This window comes from Daktulosphaira vitifoliae, unplaced genomic scaffold (genome assembly GCF_025091365.1).
Source record: "Daktulosphaira vitifoliae isolate Bord-2020 unplaced genomic scaffold, ASM2509136v1 Scaffold_2, whole genome shotgun sequence".
Lineage (NCBI taxonomy): Eukaryota > Metazoa > Arthropoda > Insecta > Hemiptera > Phylloxeridae > Daktulosphaira > Daktulosphaira vitifoliae.
In genome coordinates, this window is record NW_026099573.1 from 11,554,983 (window position 1) to 11,578,802 (window position 23,820).

At 24.4% G+C, this 23,820-nt stretch overlaps 2 protein-coding genes across 3 annotated transcripts in view; both read right to left on the reverse strand.

Annotated features, from left to right (window-relative positions):
- LOC126898911 (inositol 1,4,5-trisphosphate receptor) overlaps positions 1–23,313 on the reverse strand; it is a 29,881-nt gene extending 6,568 nt beyond the window's left edge. Inside the window, exons 1-28 of the mRNA XM_050673290.1 lie at positions 23,162–23,313; positions 22,996–23,066; positions 22,781–22,896; positions 22,612–22,698; positions 22,292–22,555; positions 17,844–18,074; positions 17,645–17,786; positions 17,273–17,487; positions 17,054–17,214; positions 13,834–13,938; positions 13,479–13,686; positions 13,115–13,416; positions 12,949–13,054; positions 11,848–12,023; positions 11,622–11,777; positions 10,361–10,511; positions 10,149–10,296; positions 9,580–9,764; positions 9,236–9,405; positions 8,897–9,062; positions 8,520–8,825; positions 7,097–7,363; positions 6,599–6,799; positions 6,407–6,522; positions 6,187–6,322; positions 5,867–6,124; positions 5,680–5,800; positions 5,413–5,558 (exon numbers count right to left, since the gene is read on the reverse strand). Of these exons, the coding sequence (XP_050529247.1) occupies positions 5,413–5,558; positions 5,680–5,800; positions 5,867–6,124; positions 6,187–6,322; positions 6,407–6,522; positions 6,599–6,799; positions 7,097–7,363; positions 8,520–8,825; positions 8,897–9,062; positions 9,236–9,405; positions 9,580–9,764; positions 10,149–10,296; positions 10,361–10,511; positions 11,622–11,777; positions 11,848–12,023; positions 12,949–13,054; positions 13,115–13,416; positions 13,479–13,686; positions 13,834–13,938; positions 17,054–17,214; positions 17,273–17,487; positions 17,645–17,786; positions 17,844–18,074; positions 22,292–22,555; positions 22,612–22,698; positions 22,781–22,896; positions 22,996–23,066; positions 23,162–23,259 (4,809 nt within the window). The 5' untranslated portion in view covers positions 23,260–23,313. The remainder of the gene's footprint in view (positions 1–5,412; positions 5,559–5,679; positions 5,801–5,866; positions 6,125–6,186; positions 6,323–6,406; positions 6,523–6,598; positions 6,800–7,096; positions 7,364–8,519; positions 8,826–8,896; positions 9,063–9,235; positions 9,406–9,579; positions 9,765–10,148; positions 10,297–10,360; positions 10,512–11,621; positions 11,778–11,847; positions 12,024–12,948; positions 13,055–13,114; positions 13,417–13,478; positions 13,687–13,833; positions 13,939–17,053; positions 17,215–17,272; positions 17,488–17,644; positions 17,787–17,843; positions 18,075–22,291; positions 22,556–22,611; positions 22,699–22,780; positions 22,897–22,995; positions 23,067–23,161) is intronic.
- On the reverse strand, positions 55–1,714 carry LOC126898951 (inositol 1,4,5-trisphosphate receptor-like). Of its 2 annotated transcripts, XM_050673383.1 has the most exons (6): positions 1,447–1,714; positions 1,186–1,351; positions 1,020–1,090; positions 805–920; positions 636–722; positions 57–579 (listed from the first exon to the last, which is right to left on the reverse strand). In XM_050673383.1, exons 2-6 carry the CDS (start codon positions 1,281–1,283, stop codon positions 310–312), a joined length of 642 nt encoding a protein of 213 aa, XP_050529340.1. In that variant the 5' UTR covers positions 1,284–1,351; positions 1,447–1,714; the 3' UTR covers positions 57–309. The 2 variants fall into 2 exon arrangements, with proteins under 2 accessions (XP_050529339.1, XP_050529340.1); XM_050673382.1 differs by lacking the exon at positions 1,447–1,714 and having other exon boundaries at positions 55–579.
- Positions 23,314–23,820: the final 507 nt, after the last annotated feature.

Consider the following 23,820-nt stretch of genomic DNA (forward strand, 5'->3'; position numbering starts at 1 on the left):
ATATGACTTATATAAAATACCCGTACCAAAAACGCAACGTTCAATTATATTTATACAAAATGATATTCAATTAAATTAGTCAATTTAGAATTTAAAGCGGGCCGTATTCAATAGCCACGCGGGCCGTATCCGGCCCGCGGGCCGCCGGTTGCCGACTACTGATTTAGACCATTCTCCATTTAATAATAAAAAAATAATAAAAGTTACCAGTTACTTAATCATACTAGCCTCAGATGTAACTTATTTCACTATGCTGAGTCCTAACTGTACTAAACATTTTATAATTATTTATAACACAAAAATAAGTATCTATACCTCTTTACATCCTAAATTATCAGGCAATTCATAATTTGCAGCAACATGCAACACTTGCTGTCCAGCGTTCACTGGATTCATAATGACTTTATCACCCAAAACAACATTATCACCAGTGGAACGTAACTTATAAAAAGGCATGATATAAAACCATGATCCTTCGTTTCCATTAGCATCTAAATAGACCCTCATTGCATTCTTTTCTAACAGAGCTGGTAGTCGTTTATTTACAGTTAAATACTTATTGGATTTTAAATGAAGTACCTAAAAAATAATAATAAATATTATAAACTAAAAATAATTCAAATGTAATTAATTACTTGTATAACAGTGCCATACTGAATGACTGTACCAAGTATTTTCTTATTTTCAGATTCATTTTGTTTTTTTTCTATTTCAGCTGCATGCTAAAAACAAATTAAGTAAAAAAATTATATTTTTTGAGTGTACAATTAAGTAATAAATATAATAATACTAAAAGATATATACATGTAATCGTTTAATTAAGATTGTGTCAGCACTCGCGCTAGCACTTTGTTTAGCTGCTTTCCAAAATTGCTTTTGAGCAGAGTATCGATTCATAGGACATATTTTGAATAAACAATCTGTAATTATAAAAATAATTTATACAATGTTGATTTTAACATATTTTTTATACAGATCAAGATGATGGTATATGTAAAAGAATCACAAGTTGATATTACCCCTAAATTTTTTTGGTGGGTTATTTAAATCTCCAGCTTCTGGACAGACAACTGTTCTATCATCAACCAAGCTATTAAATAGTAAAAACACTTATTATATTATAACTCTAAAAAGCTATAACTTTTATCTACAAAATTTATTTTATTTTTAAAGTTAAATATTTACCCTAATGTGCTGAGAAAACCACATACATTTCCTTCAGCATAGAGAGAAACTATGTCTCCCAAGTGAAGGAAACTTGATGATCCCATTAAATCATTCATTTTAAAAGAGCTAGGACTTCTGAATAATAACAGTAGTTATTAAAATTATCATATTTTTCTGATGAGAACTGCAACATAAAATTTTTAAAATTAATATAAGTAACATTAATTTGAAACACTATTTTAAATTTTTATTGAATAAACTATTGTAAATTAAACTTACATTAGTGTGAAAAAATTACTGAATTATTAAAGATTAAATATTTCAATATTGCCACAGTTATTTCCAATTTAGTATTTTACAAGTAACAATATACATTAAGATTTTTAAGTATTTATAAAAAAAAATCAGTATTGTACCATTACAAAAAAATGTTTAAGTTATAATTAAAATTAAAATAAATATACTATACATATATAAATAAATATTTCAAAATGACTTTTACATTCAAATGAGAAAAAAATTAAACGAGCAAAAAAAAATGTGCTGCAACAAAAAAAACTTGATTCTTGTGTAATATCTATTTAATCCCAATTAGTACAGAAATGAAATAACTCTTATCTACATTATTATCATTTAAATTGTTATCAAAGTTATGACATAGTATCAAAGGTATACTGTATGTGTTATCGTTTATTTACTTTTCTTTAGATTAAACGACTGATGTGTTAAATGTTTAATATAATATGTTAAACAAGTTAATTTATTTAGTTATTATACATGTTAAGTTTATGTGTAACGAATCCACAATGTGATCTCTATAAATTTATATATGCTGCCTCATCATATCTATTCACTATTAAGTATATTTTCGTATTAGAGTATTAAAATCTCAGAACTCATAATTTTAAACTAATCGAGTCTGTAACTATTGTTCTAACCCGAGTGTCTTTTTATTGATATAAAAAGAACACTTGTTAATGTATAAAACTTATTAAATATTTATACTTTATTTTCTCGTATAATTACCACAAAACAAGATTTTACGAAATTGTAGTAAAAATTATACCGTTACAGAAATGTATTTCCAGTTAAACTATTTGAATTTAGTCCATTCCGATATTTTTTTTATAGTAATTAAAAATATATTTACTCTAAAAAATGAATTGTCACTGTGCAGTCGGAAATAATTGATTTTTAAATCGTGGATGATCTATTTTATATTGTCCAACATTAATTAAATTTGTAATAGAAAACAAAATTTTTATTTTTATTTTACTATTATTAGGGTTAGACATCGTAATTATTTATTTATTATCGTATTTAATAAACATCTAAAATTACATGTCCATTGAAAATACAGTATTACTAGATACTTCTTTTTTGTGGCAAACATTCATTAATATTAACAATATTAGTTGTTACTATTTTCGTTGGAATTTACAAATTAAAAATGAAATATAATATGTTTGTAAAATTATTTTGGCCAAAGAATTCGTTTATAAACAGATGCATTAAAATATATAGATTAGAGTAATCATATAAAGTTCTACATAACGCTATCTAAATTTAAACAGGAATTATTTAGAAACAATAAAACATAATTTGTAAAATATTTATTAAGTATGTTTACTATTAATGGGCTATGTAAGACACTGATACGTAAAAGAATAGTGTAGTTCATCTGGTGCACATAAAATTAATATTACATTGTGATATTTACACAACTGACTAATCTTACATAACAAAACACAGTACTGTTGAGACTCGTCACAGAGAATAGATTAAAATTTGAAAGTTTTTTATGATAGAGATATTAACCTCTATCATAAAAATCTCGATAGAAAAGTACCTGAAGAAAGTTCAGCTTATTTATTTTCGGGGAATGGATTTTCAAACTAAATACATAAAACCTATTAAATACACCTTTACAGTGAAGTATGAAAAAGAGGGAATTAGACCAATCCCTATAAATATTGTCTTTTTAAAAATGTTATATAATTAAAAGTTGACGATTTTTTTTTATGGATACATTAAGTATTTACCTAATGTATTAATGTATATGAAAAAAGTCCATAATTTTGTTAAAATTACTTATTAAATTTTTGTATTTATACAGTAATAAATCGTTTCAATAGAAATACTAATCATTTTTATATAACTCTTAGTGTTTAAATAGATCCTATAATTGAAATATTCTGAACTGTATTTCGTACATTTATATCCTATATTTTTTAACTATTTAGTAATAATATTATAAGTTAGTGGTGATAGAAAATTGCAGATTTGAAATCAGTGCGAAAAATTTACCAAGAAAAGTATATTATTGACTCTGATGAAAATTCCTTGTATCCATTTGTTCATAATTAACAACAAATTATTTTCTGAAGTTGTATATTAAGTTATTTATTTTTTATAAAAGTTTTCCATAAAAGTAATAACTACTTTATAATTCTTTATAAGTTCTCCGTAAAAATTACAACACTAAATTATTAAATATCAATATCATACTATATTTAATTGCAATAATTAATATTTATTCTTATATTATACTTCTAAATCAAAGAACTACTTCGGAAGAAATTAAAAAACTACTAATTGATGAAGAAAATAGGAATTCATTTTGCTTTTGGTATAATCCATCAATTTCTTAAAATTAAACACTCTACAGATTTGCATCAAAGCGCTTCTAATGATAGTGATTTTAATCACTGTCAGAAATTATCTATACTTGTTCCACTATGCCACGTCTACACTGTGACTCCATTGTGCTACCATTTTTTTTTACTTTGGCAATCAATTTTTTCTAGAAGGAAAGGTCACTGGAAATTATTTTTTTATCATTAAAGACGTTTTAAGAGCTTCAATTTGGCATAGGTTTAAAGAATGCAAACGTTCCAGAACAGTTTCAAAAATCAAAATTTAAAAAAAAAAACCCAGCACAGTGGGGATGTGACGTAGTTGGGTCAAGTATAATAATATCTGACAGTGATTAAAATCACTATTATAAAAAACGCTTCGATGCAAATCTGTAGATATCGTTTAATTTTAAAAATTTGGTGGATTATTCCAAAAGCGACATGATCTCTTATTTCCTTATTTATATCCTAATTACAAGTTTTATGATTTATAAGTGTAATATATGAATAAATAAATAAATATATAAATATTTAAAGGGAAATTGTTTTATTTAAAAAAAAAGTATGTTGCATAAAAGAAAAATATAAATAGTACTTATCTTAAAAAATTATAATGATCCATACATTTTTCAAAAAGTTATAGCGTTATAAAGTAAAAAATATAAAAAAGAATTTTTTTTTACAAAAATCGTATTTTTTTTATTAACTTTGATGTCTACCAGGAAAACAATATAAAGTCTGAAAATCTTTTTTTCCATAATAAAGTATATTACATAAGCTTTAATTTAAGATATATATAAAAGTGTCAGTATTTCCAGAAAACTTTCAAAAATTAAGTTCAAAAAGTTCTACTTTCTATATGCATTTTTAAGTTTTGACCCCCCCTTGTATTAAGGGAAATGGTCCGATTTAAAAAAAAAGTATGTCGAATGAAAGAAGTATATAAATATTATTTCTCATAAAAAAATTGTATTGATCCACACATTTTTCAAAAAATTATAGCATTTTAAAGTTAAAAATGTAAAATATAAAATTGAGAATTTAACACAATTTAATAGCCTACGGTAGTCATTTTCATTGTGAAGACAAAATAAAGTCCGAAATATTTTTTTTCATAATTAAGTATATTACATAAGATTTAATTTAAGGTATATATATATAAGTGACAGTATTTATGGAACAATTTCAATAGTTAAGTTGAAGAAGTTATCATTTTGATTCCCCCTGTAGGCAGGTAAAGAGTCAGATTTATAAAAAAAATATATCAAATGATAGATAAAGACATTGTGCACATAGAAAAAAAATTATATTGATTTGTTCATTTATGAAAAAGTTAAGGCAGTTTTAAGTAAAAAAAATTTCAAAAATTAGCGATTTTTAAATTTTGTAATTTTTTGGAGATTTCCCCCATTTACAGACAACGAGGGAAATTTGTTTAATTTTTAAGAATGATGTCTTCGACTTGAAATGATTTGTGATATTTTGACGCATTGTTGAAAGAAATCGGTGAGAGCTGAGAAAAAGTGGTAACAGACACAAAAAAATAAAAACACATAGTAAAATTAATACCTTCTCAGCTTCGCATCGAAGCTAAGAAGTATTTTCTTACTTGGGATTGAGATCTTTCTATTTTTGGTGTTTTGGCAGCTTGGAGCCACTTTGTTGTTTGTCTAGATAAAAGGTTAGTAGACTTATTGAACATGGCAATTATTTGGGATTCCATTTGTGATGGAATAGCAATAGATCTACTTTTTGCTAAAATAAAAAAAATATTAATAATAAAAAATTAAAAATTTTTAACAATGTTAAACATTTTACATTTTTTTTATTTTAATAATAATAAAAATAAGTAGATTCAATTTTATGATTAACTAACCAACTTCAGCTAATGTACGTATAGTATTTTCAACATTAAACCTTTGTGCAGTAGAAAGCCAAGAACATTGAGAAATACGAAATGCTGCTTGAAGTAATTGTATAAATATAGGTTGTCGAGCCTGCAATATTTGTTTTATATTTTAATGAAAATTACAATTAACAATGAATATAAATGTTAAAATAACTTGAACAGTAGTGCTTTGATCTGAAAATGGACTGTTGAAAAATGTGCTAATAACAGTCATAACTCCATTGACCACATACGATTCCATGGCTAGGTCAACATTTAAGCGATCACTACTACTTTTTATTACTGCATTCATATCCACTAAAAAACTTTTCTCAAATAAACTCCACATATGGTTTGATGCATAAATCTCTTTCATTTCTACTTCAGTGTCAATATAACAGTGGTTTAAAAAGCTTATGTAGGCTTCTTTAACCTATTAGGAATATAAAATTGTTTATTTAAATGTATTGACTCAAAAAAATAACTTTCACATACCTCAGGAATACAATCAGGATGAGATAACACTGTAACAATATCATCTAATGGTAATAGACTATGACATTTGATTTCGGTAAAAACATTTTTACCCATAGTACAACATGATAGCAGTTTTACTAACTCTATATGGTACCTAAAAAAAAAATGTTATTACTTATAAAAATTATTTTCTCTGACACCAAAAATAATTGAATATAAAAACAATAATAATAATTACTTAAGGGCACTACTTTCTTCTAATCTATGCTTTTCAGATTTCATCATTGATACAAATTGAGCAAATGATGCTTTATCATTATAAAAAACAAGAACCTCTTCTCCAGCAGCAACTAACTGAAATTATTATTAAATTATCTGTGATTTATCGTGATTTAAATAAAACTAAAATGTTAAATTATGTATTTCTTACTTCTTGCATGACCATATCTTGTGATTTTCTGATAAATTGATTTTCAGCTTTAACAATAGTTTGAAAAAACTTTAAATACTGCACATGTTTTCCATGAGTTTCAATACAATGAATGAAATGTTGAATAACTTTATCACTAACTTCATTACATAATGTTGAATTATCTTTGAAAATGCTACAAACAGTTTCTGCTTCTCGAATCTGAAAACAAGATATTGTTGTGTATAACAAATTTATCAAATAAAAAAGTTAACTAAAAATTATATTATATATTTGAATCTCCTAATTGATTAATTAAAAATTAAGATTCAAAAACTTTAAACTTTCACAAAAATTGACCATGCTTGATGTTTATATTAAGAAACTAATGTAAATTTATAAAATTTAAAGAAAAAATTATGGATGGTTAAACATTTTAGTTTTAATGATATTTAGTGAGGCTTAATTTAGGGATCACTTTGTATATATCATTTATTTATTACAATTAAAAGTTCAAACCTCTGGGTTTAAAAATAAGTCTAGGTGCTTGTGTAATAAGACTTGATTTTGCTGGTTTCCAAGACAGAAGTTTTGTAAAAATTGATGAGCAAGTCGCATTAATTCATTCATTCTGATATCTTCTTTTTGGTCATAAGGTACTTGTAGCAAATCTAATACAATTGTATGTACACCTACATTCCTTAATAATCTTTGCTCGTGTTTACGAGGTTTAGGTTGAGATCCAAGTGTTCGGGTAACACAAAATTTATTCATCCGTATAAGAATCTACAAAAATTGTATATACATAAGTTAAATAAAAATATTTATATAACAACACTTCATTTTTTCTTGCACTGAAAATCCATATGTTGTTATTTAGACTTATACTATCAAATTAAATAAAACTATTTACAAAAGTTTAAGGAGTAATATTAGACATAACATACAAAAAAACAGATCCATCAGGATTTATTATAGAGGGAACAAATATAGACAGAAATCTGACAGTGATTTTAATTAATCAAATGAATAATTTAAAGTAATGAGCTAAAGGTGAGAAGTGGATGCTACTATTTTATCACTAGACATTTTTTACTCCTTTTCTCACCTTGGTATAAATATGTTAATAACTTCTGAAATACTGGTTCAAAAGTTTTTATCAACCCTTTATTTTTTTAATTAAATAATATTCTATTTTATAAGTATATTAATTATATATGTCCCCATTAAAAAAAATAAAGTTGATAATTTTATAAAGGATGAATATAAACATATTTTATAATAAATGAAGATACATATATAACTAACAAAAGTTCAAAAATAAATTCATAAAATAATTATTATTTTAAGAGAAATTAAGTGACTAGTTTGAAAAGGATTTTCACTTTGTATAACTTTTAATTCAACATAAATTTAGAGGTATTCGGTTTATAAAACATTTTCAATAGTTATGTTAAAAACATTAACTTAGCATACATTTATTGATATTGATAGACTTTCCCATTTAGTTAGGCAAATAGTCAGATTTTCAAAAAATTATTTCTAATAAGTGAATCAAAAGAATATTAAAAAAAATATGTTAGGTTTAAATAGTCATAAAAATTAAAATTCAAAAATATTTTAAAATATTGAAATTTGTGAGTTTTCATAACTAATTTTTAGAGATTTCTCCCATAGAGAATGAATTTTTTATTTGGAAAACAATTTTTAACATCATACCAATTTAGATTTTTTATAATTTTATTAAAAAAAATTGGGTTGACAAAAAAGTGGATAGAAAAAAATATATATAATTGTAAAACTTTAATGCTTAGCATTGTTGCTAAAATGGACTAAGTATTAAAAGGATAAAAAATAAATCAAGATAAAATTGTTGTAAAAAAAATATTTTTAATAAATTGGGAATATTCAAAAGGGAATTTAGATAATTTAGAACACTTACCAATTGAATTTTTTTATATTCTTCTGCTTGGTCTGGATGAATTGGTGGCCCTATATCTAAATCAATAGCTGATCCTTGTTTGCCAATTGTACCAATAGAAGCAATAACTTTAGAAGATGAACTACGGCTATCTCGTCCAGTAGTATCTTCTTCTTCATCTCCTTGTGCCATTTTCTTATTATGTTCTTCATTTTTTGATTTGTAAACCCACAATTCAGATTTTTCAACAGACTGCCTTAATATATCCAAATCTGATTTTATTTGTTTGTATGTTTCTACATCAGAATCTGATACTAAGAGTTGTACCTAGAAAAAAGATTCTAATTTATATTGTGTTTTATAAAATAGTACAAATGTTTAAATTTTCGAATATTTACTTGTTTAAAGGCCTGTAAAACTTCTTGTCTTTGACTAAAATGTCTGAACAGTAAGTGTAAAGCTCCAGATACAAGGGAAGGATAATCATGCATTGTTAAATGAAGCAAAACTCTAAGAAACATTCTTCCTCCATTGTTATCTAAATCTAAAGCAGCACACTCTTCACTGAAAATTATTTTTTTTAATGTAATTTCATTACTAAAATAACAGAAGTGATACTTAAGGGTTGTACAAAATAAGAAAAGTATTACTGAGTAAAAAGCAAATTAATGTCCTGATTTTATGACTTTTAATACTGCATAACTATAAGGTATGATAAAATAAAAATTATAAAGTACCTCTCTCCAAATATTCCTTCAGCTTGCATCCCAATGTACTCTAAATCAACAGACTTGTGATCAATTAAAACAGTATCATATGATGTTGATTTTTCAATTTCATTAAATTCTCTTTTAAATATAGATAGCAAACAACTAATACGATAATCCAATCTGACATCCAAAATGAACTAAAAATATATAAAATAATACATATTATCTTAATCTATTAAACTTCACAAAAATAAATAATTGTAGCAGTAATTAATAGGGAAAATACATAATATTTTTACCAAAATAAATCTATACATAATTATACAACATTTATATTCAACTGAAACTTTAATAGTAATTAATAAAATTACCTGTAATATTTCAATAATTTTTAATTTTGTATCCATTACAAGGGGATAAGCTTCTTTTTTTAATAAACATAATTTGCTATTGGATTTTGGTTTAGAAGGTGAATGATGAACACCATTACCACCAAGTGTAAGTCCTGTTACTACAGCACCCATATCACCTATTGATCTTAAGACATTGCCTTCAGCTAATTAGAGACAAAATTAATAATTTTTTTTTTTTAGTATTATAATACCAAGATAATATTAAAACTATCATACATATTTAATAAAAATACACAATATTAACAAGCTAATATAATAATATTAATGTGATATAATTTGAAAACATGAATAAAATATATATAATACATTCAGTATTATTATTTCAGTATTCAGTATTATATCTAATATAATACAATTTTTATACTTTTATTACATGTAATGGTTATTTATTAAAATATAAAAATAAAAACTTAAATTATAATAATATATAATGATAATAGTTTTGGCAAAAAGCCATTACCAAATTATAGCATAAAATATAATAAAACTCACATGAACAAAACTATAAAACTATTCAGTACACTTACCATGCATTTCACCAGTTGAGCTTTGATCAGAATTAAAATCATTTTCAGAAATACAATCAAGAATACTCAAAAGAGTTTTAGTTAAGCGTAGTAAATCACTAAAACTGTAGAATCCAAAATATATAAGATCTCGAGCCAATTTTACTACCTACAAAATAAAATAATATGAATTTTAAATAATGTTTAAAAATAAATCCATAAAGTAATATTACTTCAAAAGTAAGCTTATTTTGTTGAGTATCTTGAAAACTCCACGCTTTAGCAACTACATTAAATAAGTAGTCTTCCACAAATGATATGGTAGAACTAAATTTTGAGCGGACAGCTTCTTTGTTGGGATCTGGTGTACGATTACTATCATAACTATTAAAAATATATTTACATTTAATAAAAATATATTTTTTAAGTAGAAGAGTAATTAAGATTTTATTAGATATAATTTTTGATAAAAATAAATACTTATGAATGTGTTAAAGCTTTCATGGATTGTCAAGTTGCTTATCAATTAATACACTGGACTACAAGGAACTTTCACCATTAAGGCAAATCCAGAAGTCAATTTTTTTTTTCAAATTTAAGTATATTACATAAGTGTCAGTATTTCCAGAACACATTCAAAAATTACATTGAAAAAGTTTTAGTTTCTATACGTATGTTTAAAGTTTTGACACCTCTTGTATGAAAGGAAATTGTCCGATTTAAAAAAAAAGTATGATGAAAAGATTGGATGAAAAGGATATATAAAAAGTATTTATAAAAAAAATATTCTATTGACTTGTACATTTTTCAAAAAAGTTACAACAATATAAATTTAAAAATATAAAATCAAAAATTTTTTCACAAAAATAGTATACTTTATATAGTATACTAAAAATAGAATATGGCAGCCATTTTTACTATAAGTACCTAATATATCTATAAATAAAAAATTATATTGATTTATTCATTTTTAAAAAAATTTTGAAAATTAATAAAAAAATTTAAAAAATGTCAAAAATTACAGATTTCTAAAATTATATATTTTTGGGGAATTTCCACCATTTAAGGGGAACAAGGGAAATTTTTTCAATTTTTGAGGAAAATGTCTTCAATTAGATACAGTTTGTGATTTTTTAATGTATCATTGAAAGAAATTAATCCAGTGAAGCTGAGAAAAAGTGCCATGAAAAATTAAACATACAGTATCATTAATAGCTTTGCATCAAAGCTAATAAAACAATGCTTAAAATAGTTTTGGAGTAATAGAGTAAGTTTTTCATTAAATGCAGAAAGCATAATTTTTTTTATCAGACAAATTATAAATCAAATCATTTAACACATAATTTTTTAATTAAGAGATTACCAAAAAATTGTACAATTTTTTTTTAATAAATTGATATTTTTTAGAAAAATACTTTGAAATTAATAAAAATAATGGAACTTAAATTGATATTTAAATTAATTATTTTTTTTTTAATTATTATTTAAACTTACTCATTAATGCTGATTTTTAAAGGTATTTCTGACCATAACCTTGCATATTTTACAGGAGTTACAGGCTCTTGTGGATCTCTATCAACATGCAAATGAAGCATTAGACGACAAAATGATGCCCTTAAGTCATACCGAACATCTTCATCAGCCATACACCTAAAAACATAAAAAATTAATATAAAATATAAATTAATAAAAACATTATAAGATTAATTTTAAAATTTACTTTAAAATTAGTTCAATATCCAAGTGTAATGATAGATTATTTAACGCTAAATATTGGCGATTAAGACACATATTTGAAAATAAATTCAATTGATGTCTATAGTACTCTAGTAGATACCAATCATTCTTATTTCCACGTCTAGCATCTTTTGACAAATTAACCAAAGACTTTTTATTCTGAAGAAAAGTAAAAGTAATTATAAAAATATCATAGAAAATGGAACACCATAAATTATATTTTATATTCAAGAGTATCTTAAGGATAAGGCAAATAAGGCAGTTTTTCTCACAAATTCAATATATAATTTAAAATTTCAGTACAATTAATATAAAGTGGTGAACATTTGTTAGATCTTTTGGATGTAATTTAACATCACAGAGGCCATTACTGTCAAGATGATATTCAGCAGTTTGTTTTGCATGAGACATTTCTCAGTAATTTGAATTACAAATTCTTCAGACAACATATTAGTTAATATTTTTCAAAAAGTTAATAAACAAGGTTTAAAGATGATTAATTATGTATATTACTGGTAGAAATATGTTGATAAATAATACAACTTATTTTGTAAAAGCTTTACAGATCTTATGAAGAATAAAAGTCTGAAAGACAATAGAATATAAGTAACAAATTTTTTCAGATATTAGATTTAAGTCCTAAAATTTATCAATTAGATCAAATTGAAAGAATTTGTTTTAAGGAAATTTTTTGCAAGACCTAAAAATTATATTACTATAAGAATTAATTTAATTTAATTGGTCGTCTCTCATGTTTTTCTTCATTATGATAAGAGTTATTTATACTTACTAGTTTGTTTGTCAAAGTAAAAAAAACAAATGAATATACTATTATAACAGATATTGGCACTGAAATGGCATAATGTGTTCCAATGAACTACCGAATCACTTTTTTATTTATAAAGACTTGATATATAAGCCAGATAAATAAAATTTAGAAAAAATAAATAATTTATGCTCTTTATGAACTTTGAAACTTTGCTTGCTAAGCATTCTTTATTTCAATTATTTTTTGGAGTGTAGGTCTAATAATATGGTAAGGGACAAATATTCAGAATATTTATTTCAAATAAAAAAAAATTACTTTTTTATTATTCCATAGTAGGATAACCTCAGAGTCATTTTCATAAGTAGATAAAACTGTGTTGTCTTTTAATTTATCATTTTTAGAAATTGGTGGTTTTATCATGCTATAAATAAAAAATTATAATTAAAAAGTAAAAAAAGTTGTCTTTAAGTCTGCTACAAACCGAGTTTCTATTAAGATATCACAATTTTTAGTACTAAGTACACTTTTACAAATAAGTTCTTGTGTTATTGCAATAGCTTTTTTATTGGAAATGCACAAATCGGACAAATAATCTAAAAATCTTGATTGCCAGTTATGCATATTTTTACGAACAAGACCAACAAATGTTTCAATTTCAGCTGCTGTAATATGTTTTTCTAAAAGTTTACGATTGTTATGCAAAAGTGCTGTAATAGTATCTTCAGCTAATATGTCATATCCAATTTGCTTTTGCATAAATCCAAAATGTTTAGCAATGTATTCCTAAATATTATTCATTTGTGATATAATATACTGACAATTTTTTAATTGATATTAATAGTAACCTGATTTTTTCGATAATCATGCTGACTTAATCTTAATATGCGATAGCACAGCCTGAACATATACTTATAAGGAGCATATTTTGGATCATTTAATTCTTCTATTTTTAAGAAAGGACCTTCACCATTAGCTGTTTCCATAAATGGTCCTTGAAGAATTTTAAAAAGCTGCTTTAAAATATATTGTTCACGAAGTAATTTTTGGCGATCTCTGTAATAAAAACTGATATTTATTCAAAAATCCTTTTAACAGTTAAAACAAATTATTTCTGTAAAAATTTATAAGAATCAGAAAATTCATTTAAATGTCAAATTATTTCAAATTATTTGTGTAAATTAATATAAAAAATGTATATACCTATTTGGGTTTGGTACTACTAAATCTAAGGCTTCTGCCTTATTCTGTTCATTTTCTAAATCAGCAACAAAATAAACAATATCTTGAAGTAATGTTGTTACCGCACTGAAAATTAGAAGATTTTATGTATTAATTAATTTTAACATTAGAAATACATAAATGAATTATTACAATTAGTTAATTTTATTTTGCTGGAATAGTTAAATATTAAATAATATACATTTTGATACCTTTTTAATATATTTAACTTAAATAACTTCTAATTTTAGTCATTTTTTAAAAATAACTTTTTATAACTTTTAAAATACTGTAAAATATATCACAAAGGAACTTCATAAAGCTTATTTGGCATAAGAAAGTGCTAAGTTTAAATTATATATTCCATGCCTTTTCATTTAAACAAAAATGAGCACCTAAACAAAATCAATGGTAGAATTGATTTTTTTTTATAGTGATTTTAGCTAAATTCACAATTGAGAACTGGAGACAAAAATGAGACATATCCATTTTTTCGAGTTATTCAGGAGATAAAAAATAAATTAAAGTATCTAAAAAATCTATTTTAGACTTAAATGAAGAATTGTAAGTTAGGATAAATATAACTAATGAACTCACAATAATGCTTAATTAGTAGTAATAAATTAAGGAAACGCTAAAATATTCTTCAGACATTTGTTTTTGTTGCACCACCCATTTAATACTACACATTTATGTAAAAAATAAACACTATATGAGTCAATGCAGAGTTGTTTGTTCTATTAAATTTAGTAAAAAACGATTTTAATAAAATAAAGATGTATTTTGTTGTTACCCCAAAGTCATCAATTATAGCATGATAAAAGCATCCATACGTAAAAAAACATTCTTAACCATTCAATAAATATCATTTTTTATAGTTTATCTAAAAATTATAAAAAGCAAGCTAAAAAACACCAGCACGGGGGGGGGGGNTTTATCTAAAAATTATAAAAAGCAAGCTAAAAAACCCCAGCACGGGGGGGGGGGTCACAGCACAGTGGTGACATGGCATAGTTGGATCAAGTATTATGATATCTGACAGTGATTAAAATCACTATCAAAAAAAAATACTTCGATGCAAATCTTAATATAGTGTTTAATTTTAAAAAAATTGGTGGATTATTCCAAAAGCAACATGATCTGCTAGTTCATTATTAATATCCTGATTCAGATAAAGTATATCGAATGAAAAATGGGATTATTAAAAATTATTATTTCTCATAAAAAAATTATGTTGATCCATACACTTTTCAATAAGTTATAGCATTATTAAGTTAAAAATAAAATCGAGAATTTTCACACAAAAATAGCATTTGGTAGCCAATTTCACCCTGAAGACAAAATAAAGTACGAAAATTTTTTTTTCCATAATAAAGTGCATTTTATTAGCTTTAATTTAATATATATATAAAAGTGTCAGACTTTCCGGAACACTTTCAAAAGTTAAGTTGAAAAAATTCTACTTTCTACATGCATTTTTTAGATTTGAACCCCCCCTGTATTAAGGGAAATGGTCTGATTTAAAAAAACAGTATGTCAAATGAAAGATGTACATAAATACTACTTCTCATGAAAAAATTGTATTGATCTATACATTTTTCAAAAAGTTATAGCACTTTAAAGTAAAAAATGTAAATTATAAAATCGAAAATTTTCACACAAAAATAGCATTTGGTAGCCAATTTCACCATGAAGATAAAATAAAGTCCGAAATTTTTTTTTTTCATGATAAAGTACGTTACATTACCTTTAATTTAAGATATATATAAAAGTATCAGACTTTCGGGAACATTTTCAAAATTTAAGTTGAAAAAGTTGTCATTCTAAATCCCCCCCTGTGGGCAGGTAAAGGGTCAGATATAAAAAAAAAAATATACTAAATGAAAGGTAATGATATCATGCAACTACATAAAAAAAAAATATATTGATTGGGTTATTTTTAAAAAAGTTATAGCAGTTTTTAGTAAAAAAAATTGAAAAATTTTTGAAAATTAACGATTTTTAAATTTGTAATTTTTTTGGAGGTTTCCCCCATTTACGGGGAACGAGGGAAATTTTTTTCAATTTTAGAGGGTAATATCTTCGACTAGATACGATTTGTGATCTTTTGACGTATCGTTGAAAGAAATCGGTTCGGTGAGAACTGAGAAAAAGTTGTAACAGACACAAAGAAAAAAAAACACATCTTAGTAAAACCAATACCTTCTTAGCTTCTCATCGAATTATTACAAAAATATTGAAGAGTAAAAAATGTGTGAACTCAATGAAAGCTAAATTAGTTTCCTTCATAAACATAAATTATAGCATCTATTTTAAATTAGTATNTGATTTAAAAAAACAGTATGTCAAATGAAAGATGTACATAAATACTACTTCTCATGAAAAAATTGTATTGATCTATACATTTTTCAAAAAGTTATAGCACTTTAAAGTAAAAAATGTAAATTATAAAATCGAAAATTTTCACACAAAAATAGCATTCGGTAGCCGTTTTCACCATGAAGACAAGTCCAGAGNGCATTTGGTAGCCAATTTCACCATGAAGATAAAATAAAGTCCGAAATTTTTTTTTTTCATGATAAAGTACGTTACATTACCTTTAATTTAAGATATATATAAAAGTATCAGACTTTCGGGAACATTTTCAAAATTTAAGTTGAAAAAGTTGTCATTCTAAATCCCCCCCTGTGGGCAGGTAAAGGGTCAGATATAAAAAAAAAAATATACTAAATGAAAGGTAATGATATCATGCAACTACATAAAAAAAAAATATATTGATTGGGTTATTTTTAAAAAAGTTATAGCAGTTTTTAGTAAAAAAAATTGAAAAATTTTTGAAAATTAACGATTTTTAAATTTGTAATTTTTTTGGAGGTTTCCCCCATTTACGGGGAACGAGGGAAATTTTTTTCAATTTTAAGGGGTAATATCTTCGACTAGATACGATTTGTGATCTTTTGACGTATCGTTGAAAGAAATCGGTTCGGTGAGAACTGAGAAAAAGTTGTAACAGACACAAAGAAAAAAAAACACATCTTAGTAAAACCAATACCTTCTTAGCTTCTCATCGAATTAAACAAAAATATTGAAGAGTAAAAAATGTGTGAACTCAATGAAAGCTAAATTAGTTTCCTTCATAAACATAAATTATAGCATCTATTTTAAATTAGTATTTATAATTATTCATAATGGTAAATATTACCGTCGTTCATTAGATGATAAGGTTCCCTGTTCCAATTTAGCTGAATTGAATGCTAAAACTTTACATGCATCATTTGCAAAATCCAAGTCTCGTACTTCAGATGGAGAAACTGAAATTAAAGCAAATGCTTCTTTATCTTCTTTCATAGGGGCACTTCCAACCTATACATTATATAATTTATAGTAAAACAACAATTTAAATTAAAAAAAAAGTCTTCACCTTAGACATAACGGGTTTTTCTTCATCTTTGTCAATGGGTATTGATGTACTATGAACCCAAGTATTTGTACATAAATGATGTAATCTAACATAAGATGATTGAGGTACTAAGGAATCTCCTCGGCTTAAGGTTGTTGGATCTAGCTCAAAAAGTGAAGCTATCTCATTGGAATGAGGTACTGACACCAAATGATATACAGGGCTTCCATGAACATCTAATTATGATGATAAAATATAATAAGAACTAATTTATTAAATAAATATCAATTTTTATGTATATAAAGAAATAATACAAATAATTAAGTTTATTTAGATCAAGTGTACGAATTCAAAATATGATTTAATATTTAAAATTTGATTTAATAGAAATACCTCTTAATTTTGAACGCATTTGATCCATTGTTTCATCATCATCAATTTCAGCAGCTAAATAATGTCCTGTTGCTAAGTGTTTAAATCTAAATAAGCAGTTCCAGTGACCAGCACCTCCTCGACAAGGATCATGTTGTACAACCTAAATAAAAAAATTGAACAGCTGTCCTATATCGAATAATTCTATTAGATTATGTACCTCTACTTCCCACAATGCTTTGCTACTAGTTGCAGAGGTTGCTGATGTACGACCAGTTGTTCGCAGAAATACATGTTGCTTTTTTTTATACTCATCCATTGTCAAAAATTTTTCCTGTTCAGCATGAAATAAACGTAAAACATCTCCACCTTTCAAAATTTCTTCCTGGTTATCTCTATGTTCCATAAAAAGGGTTATCTTCCATGATGTTCCAGAATTTACAACATTAACCTATTAATTAAAAAATAACTAAAAATGTTTTTAACTGAGAAGTTATTGGTTTTAATATTATGGTGTTTTTGGGCTATCAATTCTTTTACTCATTTAAATTGTTGTTACTTGATTGAGAGCATATAACTGAGGTAAAAAATATAGTAATATTATTGTCACAAAATCAATTTCAATACTTTTATACAATCTTGTTTATTATCTATAAATGTGGCTGTACTATGTTCCAATTTTTTAAGTTAAAGTATAAATAACTATTTAGTGTAATTATTATTTATATTTATCTTAAGAAAATATTGTACACAAATTTATGATAAAAAACATACTTGTATTTTATAATTGTAATTAAAAATTTTTATTTTCCATTTAAGTAAAAGAAAAATTTCTATTACTTCTTAAAAAAAATATGCCTTCCAATATAACTAATGGTACACAATTTTTACATTAACAAATATTGTATATATTGGTTGAAATACATTTAAAATCGAAAAAATTTCCAATTTGGTTAATATATATCTTTAATTGTAGACCCTTAATATTTTCTTGATATTTGTAGTTAAATTTCTAGAACCTTTTTTTTTTAAATTTTTGTGTATAATTTCTGATATCTATCCTCATTAAGATAGTAAGAAGTAATACAATTTTTACACACTAAGTATTGATTGTAGACATTGAATTTTCCAATGATTATTATGATTGCTCAAATGGACGCCAATTATTTTATTGAACAAAATTAATAAATAACAATAAATTAAAACTTGGGTAGAGAACCATTGTTTTTTTATTAAAAATTGATAAATATATTACTATTGAATAGCTTATATTTAGATATCATCATGCTAATAATATAATAATTATTAAAATAAATAAATATTAGTAAAATAAATTATTACTTTGTAATGAAATTTGCAATAAAAAGTCTAGAAAAGTAAAAAAATGATTATGAAATTGATTGATATATGCTTCTTTTATTTGCGATATTTTGCTACTAAATTATTTCCAATTATGTACATTATAAAATGGTTATTTTTATTTTTTTTATACATGGTAATTATTTTAAAAAATTATGATGATATTATAGTTTAAACAAAGTTTTTGAAAAAGAAAGTAATAAAAAATATTCATATGGTTAAAAATTATGGAGTTTGTAATACTCGTTAAAATAGGTATACTAATTTTTTCAACACCAAATTTTTTATCTTTTCTCAATAAAGTAAAAATGAAGTAATATCTCAATTTTCTGTAAGGCACGAAGAAGAATTATATTATTTTGTGTATCCTTTTCACCTATTACTAATAATTATATTAACTAAAAATGTAATATTCAATGTTGGGGAAATCTAGATAATCATATTAGCTAGATTTATTTATTTATTTATTAACTTATAATTAATCATGCGTTAAACTCAAAAAAACAGTGTTGTTATCCATTAGTATAAGTGACAATTGAAATAAGATNAAAAAACAGTGTTCTTATCCATTAGTATAAGTGACAATTGAAATAAGATATGGATTTTAAATGAAATAAAAATAAAATTGAACAGAGAATATAAATAAAATAATATAAATATGTATTAAAACAGATAATATTAGAAATAAATTGAATAGAACAATAAAAACTAAACAAGAAAAGATCAACACTGGTAAAAAATATTAACCTAGTTGGGTTCATTATCTCAATAGGTTGGATTGTGCTTAGGTATCAGAAATGTAAACTTATTTCTAGTCATACAATTAGGAAATTTAAAGTTAATTTTACTTAATAATAAAAGAGAATTACTAAGATCATTCATCAATTTCTGTAAAAAATAATATTAGAAGAGTACCAATGGTTAGCCAGAGGGGATAAATGTAGTTTTAGTAGAACAGGATTATAATCATGAAGGACAGTTAATTTTTTAAATATAGCTTTCAAATTTTAAAAGCTTGGGTTGAACAGTTTTAATACATTCTTATCATGGACCAGTTGACAGGTCCCATAATACAAATTCATATTCAAGAACAAGTCTTACAAGGGCATAATAAAGTGATTTAATAGAACTAGTTAACTCGAATTCACTGGTAATTCTTTTAATAAAACAAAGTAGTTTATATGTTCTGCATATGATATCATTAATATGAATATGAGAACAGAGTGAAGAGACCAAAATTAAGTCAAGACCTTTAACTCGACTCCTAGTAGAAAGCAGCAGTACACCATTAAATGTATAAGAAAAAGACATAGAAGTTTAGTAAATATCATAGTTTTTAATTTTAAAAAGTTCAACTTTAAGCAAAGACACTTTGATCAAGTAACAAAGCTATTTAAATCATACTGCAAAAATAGGCAATCATTATAATATTTTACTCCACTAAATAATTTTACATGATCAGCAAAACATAGTAGAATCCAATACAGTAATGATGTTTTAACACTGTTAATAAATAAGGAAAATAGGAGAAAAAAGGAAAAGGAGTTACATACATAATTAATATGTATCTATATCTAAAAAATTAATGTTACAAAACTGGTTATCAAACAGTGGAAATTTATTTAGACTATTCTTCACCATTTAGAAGTGAAAAAAAGAAAATATATAACTATTTAATTTTTAAAATCATCCCTCAGAAATTATTTTTCTTATAATAATCTTAATATTTAGTAGGGTTTGTTAACAATATCAATACTTCAACTCGATATCAATGACTTTTTTCATTTTTCCCACAATATTAATTATTTTTGAAATATCAACATAATAGAAAAAAAGTTTAAAAAAAAAACTGTTTGAACTTTGGTCACATTGTTATAAAATATATATTATTTGATATTAGGTTAAAAAAACTTTGTGACAATCTTGTTAATATTTTTTGTATTAAAATATATTATAAAATATAGAATTGAGATAAGACAAAAAATAATATTTATTGATATAAAATTCTATTCTTAAATTAGGTTTTTTTTTATAACGTTGTTATTTCTATTCAAAACACAAACTAAGTAATATATGAGAAAAATTAGAGAAAGAACTTTCAGAATTAGAAGATATACAGCAACAACTGGTTGAATCTCAATCTGAAAAGTAAAACAAAATTATTGAGCCCCAAAAAAAAAAACCCCTATTAGTAAAGTGATGATGATGCTTTACTCTGAAAAGTTAAAATTTTATTTTTANGTAAAGTGATGATGATGCTTTACTCTGAAAAGTTAAAATTTTATTTTTATAAAGAAGAAAAATTATTTTCAGTTATTATAAAGCAATAAAAGGTATAAACAGCACTTTCTTTTTTATTATTATTTAAATCCAAAACACTGAACCATTAATACTATTATTCAATAAAGAATAATTTCATCTATTTAATATAGATAGTCTTGTATCACAAAAAAAAACTTATTTCTTCATAATAAGAAGTAATTTGAAAATATTTGATTATTGTTACAAAATATAGCTATTATCTATATTTTTTTATATTAATATTATTATTGGTGTATTACAATCTGATTTTTACAACGATGGTAACTTAACAGTATTATTGAAAAAAAAAAATTAGGGTAGAATTCATAATAAATCACACTGTAGACAAAAAACAATAACATTTTGTATATAACTTTAAAAAATAGTACATATCATTTATTAATTTTTTATCAATACTGAAGATTAAAAATGCTTTAGTAATATATATTGGGATAGAAAACTTTCTCTATATTGTTGATAATAAAATAGAAACTCATTTAACGTGATTTGGCAATATTAAAAAATAGGTTATTGTTTAGTCAAAATTTTATTTAGACCAGTGGTCGGCAACCTTTTTTAATTCTCGGGCCACATTTACAAATTAAAAAGAGTTCGCGGGCCAGATAAAAAAAAAAAATTTATAATTACATTATTTATTATGCAAAAAAATACTATCTAAAACTTAAAATAATAATATGACTTATATAAAATACCCGTACCAAAAACGCAACGTTCAATTATATTTATACAAAATGATATTCAATTAAATTAGTCGATTTAGAATTTAAAGCGGGCCGTATTCAATAGCCACGCGGGCCGGATCCGGCCCGCGGGCCGCCGGTTGCCGACTACTGATTTAGACCATTCTCCATTTAATAATAAAAAAATAATAAAAGTTACCAGTTACTTAATCATACTAGCCTCAGATGTAACTTATTTCACTATGCTGAGTCCTAACTGTACTAAACATTTTATAATTATTTATAACACAAAAATAAGTATCTATACCTCTTTACATCCTAAATTATCAGGCAATTCATAATTTGCAGCAACATGCAACACTTGCTGTCCAGCGTTCACTGGATTCATAATGACTTTATCACCCAAAACAACATTATCACCAGTGGAACGTAACTTATAAAAAGGCATGATATAAAACCATGATCCTTCGTTTCCATTAGCATCTAAATAGACCCTCATTGCATTCTTTTCTAACAGAGCTGGTAGTCGTTTATTTACAGTTAAATACTTATTGGATTTTAAATGAAGTACCTAAAAAATAATAATAAATATTATAAACTAAAAATAATTCAAATGTAATTAATTACTTGTATAACAGTGCCATACTGAATGACTGTACCAAGTATTTTCTTATTTTCAGATTCATTTTGTTTTTTTTCTATTTCAGCTGCATGCTAAAAACAAATTAAGTAAAAAAATTATATTTTTTGAGTGTACAATTAAGTAATAAATATAATAATACTAAAAGATATATACATGTAATCGTTTAATTAAGATTGTGTCAGCACTCGCGCTAGCACTTTGTTTAGCTGCTTTCCAAAATTGCTTTTGAGCAGAGTATCGATTCATAGGACATATTTTGAATAAACAATCTGTAATTATAAAAATAATTTATACAATGTTGATTTTAACATATTTTTTATACAGATCAAGATGATGGTATATGTAAAAGAATCACAAGTTGATATTACCCCTAAATTTTTTTGGTGGGTTATTTAAATCTCCAGCTTCTGGACAGACAACTGTTCTATCATCAACCAAGCTATTAAATAGTAAAAACACTTATTATATTATAACTCTAAAAAGCTATAACTTTTATCTACAAAATTTATTTTATTTTTAAAGTTAAATATTTACCCTAATGTGCTGAGAAAACCACATACATTTCCTTCAGCATAGAGAGAAACTATGTCTCCCAAGTGAAGGAAACTTGATGATCCCATTAAATCATTCATTTTAAAAGAGCTAGGACTTCTGAATAATAACAATAGTTATTAAAATTATCATATTTTTCTGATGAGAACTGCAACATAAAATTTTTAAAATTAATATAAGTAACATTAATTTGAAACACTATTTTAAATTTTTATTGAATAAACTATTGTAAATTAAACTTACATTAGTGTGAAAAAATTACTGAATTATTAAAGATTAAATATTTCAATATTGCCACAGTTATTTCCAATTTAGTATTTTACAAGTAACAATATACATTAAGATTTTTAAGTATTTATAAAAAAAAATCAGTATTGTACCATTACAAAAAAATGTTTAAGTTATAATTAAAATTAAAATAAATATACTATACATATATAAATAAATATTTCAAAATGACTTTTACATTCAAATGAGAAAAAAATTAAACGAGCAAAAAAAAATGTGCTGCAACAAAAAAAACTTGATTCTTGTGTAATATCTATTTAATCCCAATTAGTACAGAAATGAAATAACTCTTATCTACATTATTATCATTTAAATTGTTATCAAAGTTATGACATAGTATCAAAGGTATACTG